At 32.5% G+C, this 14,934-nt stretch overlaps 1 protein-coding gene and 1 long non-coding RNA gene across 2 annotated transcripts; one reads left to right on the top strand and one right to left on the bottom strand.

The window, feature by feature from the left end:
• Window positions 1-396: 396 nt before the first annotated feature.
• LOC134685175 (transmembrane protein 101-like) lies at window positions 397-11,820 on the bottom strand. The gene is made up of 3 exons (XM_063544654.1): window positions 11,671-11,820; window positions 2,410-2,590; window positions 397-1,686 (listed from the first exon to the last, which is right to left on the bottom strand). Exons 1-3 carry the CDS (start codon window positions 11,778-11,780, stop codon window positions 1,225-1,227), a joined length of 753 nt encoding a protein of 250 aa, XP_063400724.1. The 5' UTR covers window positions 11,781-11,820; the 3' UTR covers window positions 397-1,224.
• Window positions 4,091-7,243, top strand: LOC134685176 (uncharacterized). The gene is made up of 3 exons (XR_010101263.1): window positions 4,091-4,228; window positions 6,005-6,150; window positions 6,972-7,243. It is a non-coding gene; the product is annotated as an uncharacterized LOC134685176 (long non-coding RNA).
• Window positions 11,821-14,934: the final 3,114 nt, after the last annotated feature.

The following is a 14,934-nucleotide window of genomic DNA, read 5'->3' as shown; positions in this document are numbered from 1 at the left end:
TTCATGGAAGATAAATAAACAAACAACATGAGACAGAAGTAGACCAGTGGCGGATCCAGAAATTTGGCACCCCTCTAAATCTGCCTCTGTAGACTGGAAAATTTAAACTACAACCAGAAAATTGAAAGGGACAGATCTGTTAGTTGATAGATATGCACTTTATGTACATCGTTTATTGTGGTCTTTTGTTGCTGCCTCATTGATGTTAACTATACATTTCCTGGGGCTTCCACTCAGTCATACTTTGTTTATGCTGGTGATGTTCAAATTGGCTTAATAGTAACTTTATAAACTTATAGCATTAGACTCAACCTAAAACCTTTAACAAAACTAAACAAACTGGAACCAAGCAATACAAAAAAAAATACTGATATTAAATTCAATACTGCTGATAACTAAGTATAAAATGTTTTTATTAACATAAAAAGATATTTAACTGTCCTTCGTATAATCATGAGATAGAATAACAAACAAAAACAAGCATTCCAATTATGACATGATCATGAATGTGAAAATAATCAACTCATAATGTGTTCAATGGTAGTATACAAGTGTTATCATTCAAAAATTGTTCATTAAAACATGAATTCTTGAATTACAGTCATACAGGTTAAAATGGGCCAAAAATATTCCCCCAAAAAATACTCATTATTGTAGTTGTGTCTGAAATTGGTTCATTATACCAATACTTCATTACCCTGAACAATGGACAAATCATATACATGCACAAATAATACGGAAAACTGCACTTCTTTTTTTTTTTTTTTAGTAAAGTTGGTTATTTTTCCATTTCATTTTGTTCATGCTTTACATTTACCTGATCTTTGTAGCTTTAACTTCTTTGCATTTTTTAAGCATGATTGATAAATATATCATGTATATGAAATGTGGATCCTTTAGGACAAAGAAAGAAAATAGATTTTTTTTCAGAATTTGGAAATGGCTCAATTATTTAGGCGCTGTTCCAAACATGTCTAAGAATGACTTGTAAAAATAAAGCCAAACATTTTATCCTTATTTTGAAAAAGAATTTTTTTAGAAAATAATGGTGCTAATGAAATCTAAAGACTATTGGTTATAAATTACTAAGAATTGTTACTTTAAGTGAAATTTGAGTGAAATATTAAATAAATAATCAAGTAATGCGTCATATATGCACAAATATACTGTGTTCAATAAAGCTGAGGTCTGAAACAAAACTTTTATAAATGAGAAAATAAATGTTTAATCGGTTTTTATTTTGTTATCTCCCCTTGAAATTAACAAACAAAATCCAATAATTATACATAAATCATCTGCAATAACCCTAACTTGGTTCCAATATAGCATTCCTCTTTTATTCACCCAATACTGAATGTCACAGTCTATAGCTACAGTCAGTATGGCGAAGACTATTGCTAATGAAATAGCCACATCTCGTAAAAAATATCCTGAGAAGAAACTTATAGCACCACAAGCTAAAACTAAAGTAATGAAATATCTACTCCAATCCCCACCAGGGATGTGCATTAGGAAGGCTCGCTTATCTTCATAAGTCTTATTGATTATATATACATAAGCTATTAGAAATATTCCAACTAATGTTTCTCCAAGTTTTCTAAGTTGTCTGGATTTGACTTGCTCTTGGAAATATGAGAATAATACAAATATACCAGCACAACCAATCAATCTTACTGACATTCTTATCTGAAAAAAAGAACAACAACACATAATGTAGTGACCCATTAATTAAAATTGGAACTTATCATGACTAAGTATATTTTTGTTACTTTAAGTTGAGGCAAAATTGAAAGATAAGTAGAAAGTATTATTACTATACACAAGGTGATTTGGTATAAAAACAAATGAGTCAATGCTGGTGATTTTGTTCCAAGTCAAGAGTCAATGCTAGTATTTGAATGATTCTCTTTGGTGGAATTTTTCAGTCCAAAAAAGTTAATCTGTTTTTGTGGTGTTTTTTATGTGTAAAAAGCTGGAGATTGAGTGAATCAATTTTGGTGGTGATTTTTCTGTATGAAACCTGCTGACTATTAACATGATTAGTGAATTACTTTTGGTTGTGATTTTTCAATTCAATGCTAGCAAGTGTGGGTGAATCAATCTTGGAGATGACTTTCTGTGGAAATGCTGTTGACTTTAGGTGACGAGTTTCCTAAGTCAATGCTAGCAACTACATGTATGATTAAATCCTGTTGCTCATGATTTTTTTTTTGTACTGACTATAAATGAATCACTTTATGTGGTGATTTTTCTGTATTAAAACTGGTGACATCGGAGTATACACCTGATACATGTATGTTAATGTTTTTTAAATAAAAAAATAATTTTCTGTTAAAATGAAATTTCTATTTTCTCTAAACATGTTAAAAGAAATATGTTGCATTAATTTCATGAATTTATTTGTCTTACCCTTTGTGGTTCAGTATATCGTAGATTTTCATTTGTATATGTATTATAAGCAAAATATAACAGCTGACCAGCATAAACCAATGACAATTCTTTTCTCTTCACCCTTGCTGACATGAGGAATCCAACTGCTAGGAAGATAGCTATGTGGCTGTAAATCAATCTTGGTGGTATTGGAGGATATCTGAAAAGTATTACAAACTATCATTATTCTAGAGAAAGATAGATACAGTCTTATCTGAACAAATTAGAATGGTTTTTTTTTTAGAAAAGAACAACCAGTATTCGTGTCCACAGAAATACATATATACTGTAAAAGGCAGGATGTTTTAATCAGCTTGCTAAGACATTACATTACATTGCAAAATTTCAGTAAGACTTAAATCAAATAAATCAATCATAATCCAAAAAGGATTTTATCCTTCTGATAGTGATATGCAAAATAAATTTAACTTTAATTATCTAGTGGATGTCAGGCCTTAAAACTTTCCGAACTGCACAGGTAAGTCTCTACACAGAGTAGTTTTTGAGGTGAAAATATGGACATATTTGTTTTTTTCTTTGTTATGCTGAACCTTAATCAGTTAATAAAAAGTGTAAAAATGTTTATTATGCATAAATGTTAAAACTTTATGGTAAGCAAGATGCATATTTTGGTACTGTGAACCCTGTTTAGTTCCAATGCGTTTATTCTATATCATATGAAATCATGACTATGTAAAGATGTATGGAATGATGTTGTCTTTCATTATGGTACAAAATGACAGATGTACATGTATGATATGGTACCTCAAATGACCAAATAACACTTATAATTTTAATATTAGCACATATTGGTGTCGTGACTTTTAAACATTGATTATTAAATGATATGATGCAATGTGATATTAATACTCATTGTGTAATGTATATACTGGTAGATTCCTCTGTAATTCAGAGCACCCCTCAAGAGCTGCAAGGGTACAGTGGAATCGTGTACACTCCCTTTCGGAATTAATGGAGAGGTGTCACTAATGTATTTACAACAATATTTACAAGGACAATGACCCAACCACCAAAACACTAAGGAAGTGCTTGGACACCTGGAAGTCTGATTATGGTGGAGGAAGCCAAAGTACTCGAAGAGAACCACCTGGACACTCTTAGTGAACAGACAAACCAAGGATTTGTATAGTATCTAACTATACGAATCCTTGGACAAACCGAAGAGATAATCAGATCTCCAGATCGAGGTAGAGGGCAACTTTGACCTCAAAGTACCCATTTTGGTTTAAACTCCGGTCTGGATACCAGAGATTTGTATGAGAGGGTGAAAATCGCCCTTCTGATGTAATGATTTATTAGAATCCCGAGTGAGAATCGAACTCAGGACCTTAAGCACTGTAGCCAATGGTCTTGATTACTAGACCACGAACTCACACTTTATCATGTATTAATAGGGAACGAAATGGTGTGAAAAAAAAAATTTTTAGGTTATAAAATACACTTCTAATATAATTTTATTCAATAATATATGTTTAAAAGTCACTTAAATGTGTTAATATTGATATTTGAAGAGTTATTCGGTAATTACATGAGTTATTCGGATAATAACACTGTTATTCGGTAATTCGAGGTACCGTATAGTTGTTGTTTTTCAGAAGTGGAGGATGCATATATATTAGTCTGTTTCCCGGCCGTTATTGAAATTCTTGACAATACCGTCCGGTATGGGCTAATTTTACTATTTGAAATGAACGTTCTCGAGCATGCGCAGTTCCGCATTGTTGTTCCTCTTTGCCGCTTCGAAGATGGTAGTGGGTAACAGAAAGCCACGATACAGGTGAGTGGAGTAATTTCAAGTTGCCCAAATTGAAAGTAAGATAGCCAAAACTCACCCGATTCGTGTGGTATAATTTTTTTTAACAACTATTTATCGCCCACTAATGGGCAAGCTTTTGAAGTGGCCGCTAGGTCCTTCTTTTTGTGTCAAACTCGCAACTTTAGCCCAAAAAATTGTTAAAAACAACTTTGCAAGCTTTCTAAGTAAAACATAAACATGCTGCTCGTTTTTTTGTAGGCATTGACGTAAAAAATCAGTAATTTCCTCTATTTTCACAAAGAAAGATTTGTACAAGTTGTGTTTTTATGATGTGAAACCTGGGGCAGAGGGCTCAGAAAGGCGTACACAGAAGCAATTTGAGAAGCAGTGATCACTGGTGATCCTCAAAACATGTCTACAACTCAAAGACCTGGGTTTATAGTGGACCCGGATTCGTTAACTATGTTATGGTAGACCCCCCTCCAAAAAAGGGGGGTGTCATATTTATATAGAGGCATACACAGCTACATCAAGTGAAATTTTGGAAAGAAGTACAAATGTACAAGCCTAAGATAAAAAACATTGATAAATTTAGTAAAGGTTCTCAGGCTGTCTGTATCCGATAACACTTGTTGTTAGTAAAAATAATTATAAGGTATTGAAAGGCTTTTATATTTTTTTTTTGCTTTGAAGCCTTTCAGCAATGTATCACAAACTTTGTGTAACCCTCAAAATTTATCTTTGTTAAAACAACATGTGGTATGACAGCCAATGAGACATACATGTATCTCATTAAAGTGTACAATCATAGGCGGTTCCAGGGGGGCGGTCCTGTGGGGCCCCACTTTTGTGAGAAAAAAATTGTTGATTAAATAGGGAGTCACTGAAGCATGACTGGAGTGGGAACCCCCTTTAGTTCAGTCAGTGCCCCCCTACCCCCTTATGAAAAGTTCTGGATCCGCCACTGACAATAATACATGTATATATACAGAAATAGACCTCAACTTTCACATTAATATGATTTAAAACATACAAGTAGAAAATATCATGCATTTAAAGCTTGTCAAAATCAGAGGCGGAGTTGCAGGGTTTATTCAGGTGGCCGGGCCATTCCTTATTTCCTTATGCTTGGAAAAATATAGGGAATCACTGAAGCATGACTTGAACAGCTGCTCTTGGGCAGTCAGTGAAAATTATATAAAACGAACACTGAAACAGTATTTAGAAATCTGTCAGTGTCTGTTTACATGTAGATGTGCACATTGGTTTTCAACCCTAAAAATTAGTTGAAAAGGCTCAACTCATCAGATGATCATCATGTATGTTTCAGTAATATTCATACATTATGTACTTTGTTCTTGCAAACGTTTAATTTTTTTTAGTGAGCTTGCATACATTGTATGTAGTGTATCAAGAAAATTTCATCTTTTCACTGCTTGACTCGCCATGTAAAAAAAAAATCTGTAGTGAGAATCCTGATAATGGTGACTTACTTGGTCATCCTCTAACAATGTATATTGTCACAAGTGTTTTAATCTTATAGTACTAACTATATTGTTTAAGCTTGAACATCCTTTTAAATCATTTGAATATCTGTAGTTATCATTGTTTATATAATAGAGTATGAAAATTCAGGTCAACAAATCTCATGAGGGAATTTGAAAGAAAGCAGGTCTTGAATTTTTTTTTATATTCCATAGATCTAAAACTTGCTTTGATTAAAAGACTATTTATTGACCTCACTTTGAATTTTTGTTATCTGAATTTTTGAAATCAATGTTTATAATTGTCTTTCAGAAATGGTCTACCAGTATTTGACAGGAGAGGGCCTAGGTACAGTAGGACTAGCTTTCTAACTTGTATGTCAGAGGGATGACCCTAGTAAAAAGGTCTGACATTCCATACCTGATAATGAAAGAAAACACCAGAAACTATTTACTGAGGTGATTTTAAATAAACTAAATGGGATTTCATATATGAACATAATTAGTCCCTGGTTCATAAATATTGTACAGTATATTTAAAGTACAATAAAATTAAATCACTTAGTCTAGTGTTTTATTTATACTACTAGTACTTTGAAAATTGGTGATTATTAAAGAAAGACAACTCTTACTTTCAACATTTCTGGACAAAATGTTACTTGAATCAGTGATTTAAGATCACCCATTTCAGTCTAACTGATATATACAAGTATGTACAAGTATTTATATACATGTATAAACTTGTAAGGTTAAAAAAAATAAGCTAGTTTTCGACTTTACCTGTATAAGAATGATTTGTTTGTGGATCGAATCAGTCAATCTAATGATTTTACCTTTATTTCACTTTCAATGTTGACATTCTTTTCTAATAACTGATTTATAGCCTAACACACATCAACTATTCATAATCCATTTCTAGCTAAGGGTTTAATTGAAGATCACATGAATAGGGATTCAATGAGGTTGAATTATTCACTTGCAAGTGTCTTAATTCATCATCAGTGTTTCTTAGCTTAATCACAAGTCAGAGATATGAAATTTTACCACTGCCAAATGATAAATCACAAGTCAGCATTTTTTTTAATTGCTGCATTAAAAATATCAGAAAATACCATGACATATAACAAGAAGAGATATATACAAAATGTATAAAAATTAGAAGGGGATTTTTTTCCATGCCACATTAATGGACATGATGTATGCATATTTTTTGTTTTACATACATTGTACATCACCATTTATTATATACATGTACAATACTATGCACTTTTTTCTTTCAGGAACAATGATAAACAAGTGAACTGATGGTTTAAAACTACCAAAATGTGAAGTAATGAACAAAAGAGTAACGTGAAGTCAGACAATACAACCTGAGGTGTCAGAATTTGTGCAAAATTTTGTTATTTGCAGATATATGGATGGATTTTGTCAAAATATGACCTGAAACACTGGGATAAAATTATGTTATTTTTTTCGTAGAAAAGATCCGGTTGTGTTCCATAAATGTATTTCTAAAAAATAATGAGTTTAAGAATTAAAATCTATATTTGTTTACTGAGTTTATTGCTGGCCAAAAGGAGGTTATTGTCTCTACTTTTCTACCACTTATTATTTCATAAATTGATTGTATATCTTCTATAATGTTTATGTGACAGAAAATATGGATTGATAGTGCCCTGTTGTTGACATTAGTCCAATATAGTAGTCTCTTGTTTGTTTGGGCAAAAGTAGAATGTATTTTAAGAATTAAGCAATTTATACAAACGGTATTGTTTCAATTGGGTTTAATTCAAAGTCTTGAAATTGTGTGGTACTTTTGTATGCTGAATCAAACTATATTGCTATTTTGGATTTTTGGCTTTTACATTGGTCAACATTGAGGTCTTAAGGGTCCAAAATAAAAAAAACTTTGTTTTAATTCATTAAAAAAAATATTATTTAGTCTCTTTGATTAGCCAAAACTAACAGTGTACACACTATTTCTAATTTTTATGCCCCACCTACGATAGTAGAGGGGACTTATGTTTTCTGGTCTCTGCGTTCATTCGTTTGTTCGTCTGTCCAGTTTCAGGTTAAAGTTTTTTGGTCGAGGTAGTTTTTGATGAAGTTGAAGTCCAATCAACCTGAAACTTAGTATATATGTTCCATATGATATGATCTTTCTAATTTTAATGTCAAATTAGAGTTCTGACCCCAATTTCAGGTCCCCTGAACATAGAAAATGATAGTGCGAGTGGGGCATCCATGTACTGGGGACACATTCTTGTTTAGTCCTTTTTAAATTTGGTCCATATTGAGCTAATTTTAATTTTGTTTGATTACTACAAATATTGAATTTGTTATTTCGGTTGATATGCTGGATATAACTGTGTTTTCAGAATTTTCATTTTGTGTCTAATTTTTTAAATTGGTCCATTTTAAGGTTCAAAAGGTCCAAAATGAAACTGTTTGAGTCCTTTTGGAATTTCGTCAACATTGAATGTAAAAAAGATGATGTGGTATAATTGCAGATGAGACAACTCTCCACAAGAGAAATCACAGAAATCAACAACTATTGGTTACTGTACAGCCTTCAACAATGAATAATGCCCATACTGCATTGTCAGTTATAAAAGGCCCCGAAATGACAAAGGTCATTTAGGTCCAAAATATAGTTTTGTTTGGTTTCAACATAAAATGAATTTTGTTAGTTTCTTTGATACGCTGGATCTAACAGTGTACCTGGAATTTTGATTTTTGGCCTGTCATGGTTTTCAAATTGGCTCATATTAAGGTCGAAGGGTAAAAAATTAGTTAAAAAAATATATGTTTTGTTGGTGGTTTAAAATGCTGAATCTACCCAAACATTTAGATTTTGGATACTGGACCCTAATGCAAATAGGTATATGTTTAATTTAAATTTTTATACGACCGCAAAAATTGAATCGAATGGTGTATGGAACAAACAATTTTAGACTGAATTGACAGAGAAATAAGGGTTTTGAGCGGAGAGGTGAAAAAAGTAGTTGAGTACCTTCTCGTAAATATACGTTGATAGTGGGTCTTCCAATGGATAGAAACAAGTGCCTGTGAATATAAGGCTGGGATTGAGTTTAAAGCTAATTGCTCAAAACATACAGGAATCCAGGATCAGAGACCGGCATTTTTTGTAGTTTCCAGACAGTAACTTGTGTTTAAGAATATCTATCTAAAATTGTACTACATGTACAAAGAGAAGGCTGCGATTGAGTTTGAGGGTAATTGTTCTAAGACGGGTACTATATATAGTATTTTATTTCCTGTATTAGCTTCACCTTTATATCTTTTCAACTAGTTAAGATGGCCACAGAAAAGACATTAAGAGTCAAGATAATTTGTTTATGCCCGTTTACGGAACATATTGTGGTATTCAGTTGACTGTCTGTCCGTCCGTCGTCAACATGTTGGACTTTAACTTTTAAAACCCATTTACCAATTTTCATAAAACTTTGTTTTATATCTATTGACGTGAGCTCCCTTTTGTTTTATTTGATAAATATATTTTACGTTTCCAAGTTAAAGAGTTTTTTTTTCATTAAAAAGAAGGCTTTCACCAACTTGCGAGATTTTGGTGAATTGTTTATATCTATTGACAAGAGCTCCCTTTTGATTTTTATAAATTTTAGGTTTCACGTTTCTGAGTTACAGAGTCATATATTTGTCAGAAAAAGGGATTTTTCTAGATTCGGACAAAAACTAAAAAATGCTTTCAGCAGTTCTCATGAAACTTTGTAGTCCGAGATTACTCTCCACGGCCCAAGCTTGTCTGGCAAAACAACCGTTGGACATCAGAATAATCTCGGACTAGAAACTTTGGTGAATAGTTTATATCTGTTAATGTTTATAATTTAATAAATTTTAGATTTTACATTTCTGAGTTGTGGGGTTTTATTCACTTAAAAAAAGGTGGGATTTTGCAGTTTTCGGACCATAACTAAACAATGCGTCAGCAAATGTTATGAAATTTTGGTGAATTGTTTATATCTATTAATGTAATCTCCTGTTTGATTTTTATAAATTTCAAATTAAATTTATTCTGTGAAAATGTGACGGTCGTACCATGCGCTCATGTCATTACTGTAAATGTTTATTGATTTATAGTATACAAAAAAATAAAGCACTGTAAACAAAATTGGAAGTTGAAAGAATGGCATGTACTTTATAATTGTCCAGATGGGATGCTTCAAAACAGGAATAGGCTTCATATTTTAAAAATTTTGGGAAAAAAAAAACCTACAATACACCAGTTGAAAGGAGGGCATAAATTTTGTACTTATCTTAATACTTGTAACAGAAATGATGGTCTATTTTGACATTTCCCTTCAGTAAAAATATTAATAAAAAAAAAATCCCTAAAAGGCCAGCTGAAGGACACCTACGGGTGCGCTACATTGAAGACCCATTGGTTGCCTTCGGCTGTTTTTTGCTCTATGGTCGGGTGGTTGTCGCTTTGACATATTCACCATTTCCTTTCTCAATTTTATTAATCAAATCAGTCATGGTCAGTGCATAATTATAGCAAAACTGTTTTTATGTTTACCGGACAGGGATAGATAAAAGTAGGGATGTGGGATTAAAAAAATGGAAAAAGGAGGGGGGGCTTGGAATGTGTAATTCAAGAAATGAAAGCTTAAAGGGAGAGGGTTTCAAAATAACAGCGATTTAGCACACACCCACTCATGTATATCAAACAAAAGCCTGCTGGTGTACCACCAATAAAAAAAAAATCAGCCTTTATGAGATTCAAGAGGAAGGGATAGGAGGCCTTATTGGGATCGTTTTTTTTTTAAGCTCAGGATTTCGGGATGTCTGGATTTTAATTTATTTAAATTCTGGACCTCGGGATTTCGTGTTTTTAAGCCCGGTTTTCGGGATCAGGACCTCTCAGTCCTAACCCCCCTCATTTATTGACCTATAAATTATATTGTTGCTCTATCGGCTATCTAGGGATCAGGACCCCTCAGTCCTACCCCCCCTCATTTATTGACCTATAAATTATATTGTTGCTCTATCGGCTATCTATATGATAAGCTCGTACATTTCACGAAAATTATTGAATGAGGAAAGCAGTCGACATGTAATCTATATTTCTTTGTTGTTAAATAAAAGGCAGTTACTATTTTGCCGGCACTGTGTGAAATATCTTAGTTCAAACCGGCAAAATAGCCTATTTCTATAGAAATGCCGGGCTATTTTACTGGCACCATTAATTTAGTGTCATTTTGCCGGCGATGGAAAAAAATAGAATATATTAAGTTAGCATAGGGACATTTTATCATTATCATGATTATGTATACATGATAATAAATTAATTAAAATTAATTAAAACTAATAGAGAAGAGTCCCGTTATAATAGTAAGTCCCTGGTATCAAGCGGAAGCCAAGTTGAAAACTATTTTATTTAAAGATATGGTATACAATTCAAATAGCTAGCTATTATTTCAAAAGCAATATTTTTTGGAGCTATGCGGTTGTCTATATTTGTATATATATATATATTTTTTTTATCAAATTTATGATGATGCAATATATATCTATAGAATTAGCTCAGTTATATATCAGAGACATATAATACAATTATTTAATTGATTGTATTATATGTCTCTGGTTATATTAATCAGAGCTGGTCAAATATCATATTAATTTTGCTATTTTGCCGATGCCCGATAAAAAGCCTTTGCTTAAATATAATTATGTTTCCCCCTATTTTAAAATCAAGAATTTATGAGTTTGGGATGTTTCCACGAACTGATCAAGAAATTACTTCAGTAGACTGACGTTTAACGCCATTTCAACTGGTACCGTATGAGGACGTCGTCAAACCGGGAACCGAAACGTTCAAGTTCAAGGCCATCATTAGCTCATACGACCGTTAATATTTGTATATTCCGAAGCATACTGAATGTTTTACGGAGGGGACCAACCTACATATATATATAATCAAGTTAAATTTAAACAAACTTTTCGTCTCTTTCAGCTAATATCATTAATAATGTAAATGCACTAATAAATGGGAAGCGAGCTAAAATAATTTCTGGGAGATCCCAGCAAAATTTTCTGATCTTTTCCATCTTTCAAGGGAAGTAATTATGCGATCTAAACAAAAACCAATGATCGTAGGTCACAGTACGCTGTCACGGACACGGTATTGAGATATAATGTATTTTTTTTCCGGCAATAATTGTCACATAATCAATTTCCTTTCAGGCTATCATAATGAAATGAGCTTTTATGAAGGTGGATTTTTTGGCATATATTTCCCCAGATATAATTTATTTATGCTTTGCAAGAATGTATATTTTCAGATTTGCTCGTGAAACGATTTTTTTGTGAATAGAAAGAATTTTCGAGAGATAATTAATCATTTTGAAATCAATTATGAGGAGATAGCTTTAGAAATGTGCCTCAAGAAAATGAAAATGGTGTCACCATTCTGTTTACTTAGATAAATGTTGAAAATTTCATAAAAAATAATTCTAATGGAGTTATCGCCCCTAAAATGGCTTAGTTAACAATTTGATTCTAACAAACATATATATTTGGTATTTTATAAAAGAATTGCAATAATGCAACACATCACTTTTTTTTTATTCCAATCACCAGTCTAACACATTAATTGCCAATCCGATAAAAATTTGAAGAAGTTATAAAACAAAGATCTAGACCTTTTGTGAACTACTATTTTACAATTAAAAATGGCGGTATACTGTTGCTGAATTAAGTTACCGACCGTGCAAGGGCTATATAGCCAGTCAAGGTCGTTAAAAACTTCCATTTGTTGAACCAAGTTTACCGACCATGCAAGGGCTGTATATATAGCCAGTCAAGGTCGTTAAAAACTTCCATTTGTTGAACCAAGTTTACCGACCGTGATGAACCAAGTTACCGACCGTGCAAGGGCTGTATAGCCAGTCAAGGTCGTTAAAAACTTCCATTTGTTGAACCAAGTTTACCGACCGTGCAAGGGCTGTATAGCCAGTCAAGGTCGTTAAAAACTTCCATTTGTTGTTGAACCAAGTTTCGACCGTGCGAGGGCTGTATAGCCAGTCAAGGTCGTTAAACACTTCCATTTGTTTGATAAACCAAGTAAACATCGTTTAAAACTTTCATGTATATCTACCAAGGAACAATATCATGTTAGATATACAGTAGTGTAGACAGTTAAAAAAGAGATCACAATAACTGACTGTAGCACAGTCACTTGCCCAATTTACATTTCGATTGTCCTAAAAATGCAGAGAATCTGGCATTATATTTATATATCTGTGGTATTTTTGATTACATGTATACAGACTGTACTGTTGTGTATTATTGATTACATGTATACAGACTGTACTGTTGTGTATTATTGATTACATGTATACAGACTGTACTGTTGTGTATTATTGATTACATGTATATACAGACTGTACTGTTGTGTATTATTGATTACATGTATATACAGACTGTACTGTTGTGTATTATTGATTACATGTATACAGACTGTACCGTTGTGTATTATTGATTACATGTATACAGACTGTACCGTTGTGTATTATTGATTACATGTATACAGACTGTACTGTTGTGTATTATTGATTACATGTATATACAGACTGTACTGTTGTGTATTATTGATTACATGTATACAGACTGTACCGTTGTGTATTATTGATTACATGTATACAGACTGTACTGTTGTGTATTATTGATTACATGTATACAGACTGTACTGTTGTGTATTATTGATTACATGTATACAGACTGTACTGTTGCTTATTTTTGTACTTATAGATCTTATTTCCACATTTTTCCCTTCCTGTTCGGCAATTACTAGTATATATATATATACTTGAAGATTTTGTTTTGGCATTTGGTATATATAGTTTTAATATGACAAGGTGTAGATTAAGTTTTTGTTTATTGAATGATTTTTTTGCAGTGTTATGGTCCTGGGACTTAGGAAATTCACGCTAATAATCAGCTTCCCACACGTTTTTCATCATGATTGAAGATTTTAATTCATTACATGTAAATACATTGCAGTTTAACCAGGTTTACACCAGGACAAGTTATAGATAAAGCTAGTTGTTCCAGTATAATGAATTTTTAACTGGTAATGGATTCGGAGGGGACTTTGTGTCGCCATGCAAAACTCTCATAATGCTTGTTTTAGTTACATTGTTGTTCTGAAATACTCCCTTATTATGAGTTATAGGGTAATTATATTTGATATATTACTTGCTTGCAAAGTCTTCATATATCTGTCAGATATGGTCCACTGAAATTAATTTTTAGCTCACCTGGGCCCAAGGGCCAAGTGAGCTTTTCTCATCACTTGGCGTCCGTCTTCGTTAACTTTTACAAAAATCTTTTCCTCTGAAACTACTGGGCCAACTTTAACCAAACTAAGTTACAATCATTATTGGGGTATCTAGTTTAAAATATCTGTCCAGTGACCCGGCCAACCAACCAAGATGGCCACCATGGCTAAAAATAGAACATATGGGTAAAATGTAGATTTTGGCTTATATCTCTGAAACTAAAGTATTGAGAGCAAATCTGACATGGGGTTAAATTGTTCAAAAGGTCAAGATCTATCTGCCCTGAAATTTGCGGACAACCTGAAGTTAGGTTGCTGCCCATGAATTGGTAATTTTAAGGAAATTTTGCCGTTTTTGGTTATCATCTTGAATATTATTATAGATAGAGATAAACTGTAAAAAGCAAAAATGTTCAGTAAGTTCAGTAAAATCAACATGACCAAAATGTTCAGTTGACCCCTTAAGGAATTCTTGCCCTTTATAGTAAATTTTTAACATTTTTTGTAAATTTTTGTAATCTTTTACAAAAAATCTTCTCCTCTAAAACTACTTAGACAAAATTAACCAAACTTGTCCACAATCAACATGACCTGCCAGTGAACCAAGATGGTCGACAAGGTTAAAAATAGTACATAGGGTAAAATGCATTTTTGGCTTATATCTCTGAAACCAACACATTTGGAGCAATTCTGTCATCAAATAAAATTGTTTATTAGGTCAAAATCTATCTGTCCTAAAATTTTAAGACCATTCAAACAATGGGTTGCTGCCCCTGAATTGGTAATATTAAGAAAATTTTGCAGCTTTTGGTTATTAGCTTGCATAACATTATAGATGTAGATAAACTGTTACAGCAATAATGTACAACAAAGTAAAAGCTAAAAATAAGTCAACATGACCAAAATGGTCCATTGACCCCTTT

The sequence above is a fragment of the Mytilus trossulus genome, chromosome 9 (assembly GCF_036588685.1).
Source record: "Mytilus trossulus isolate FHL-02 chromosome 9, PNRI_Mtr1.1.1.hap1, whole genome shotgun sequence".
Classification (NCBI taxonomy): Eukaryota; Metazoa; Mollusca; class Bivalvia; order Mytilida; family Mytilidae; genus Mytilus; species Mytilus trossulus.
Note: the sequence above shows the minus strand (reverse complement) of the source record. Positions and strands in the feature narration are given on the sequence as shown.

What these genes read in the sequence shown, in the direction of transcription:
- LOC134685175 (XM_063544654.1), bottom strand. Translation starts at nt 11,780, where the DNA reads ATGGAAAAGATCAGAAAATTTTGCTGGGATCTCCCAGAAATTATTTTA. An exon ending in TTAGCTGAAAGAGACGAAAA is followed by an intron (nt 2,591 to 11,670) that starts GTTTGTTTAAAT and finishes AATACTTTTCAG; the next exon opens with ATATCCTCCAATACCACCAA. An exon ending in GATATACTGAACCACAAAGG is followed by an intron (nt 1,687 to 2,409) that starts GTAAGACAAATA and finishes TCTTTTTTTCAG; the next exon opens with ATAAGAATGTCAGTAAGATT.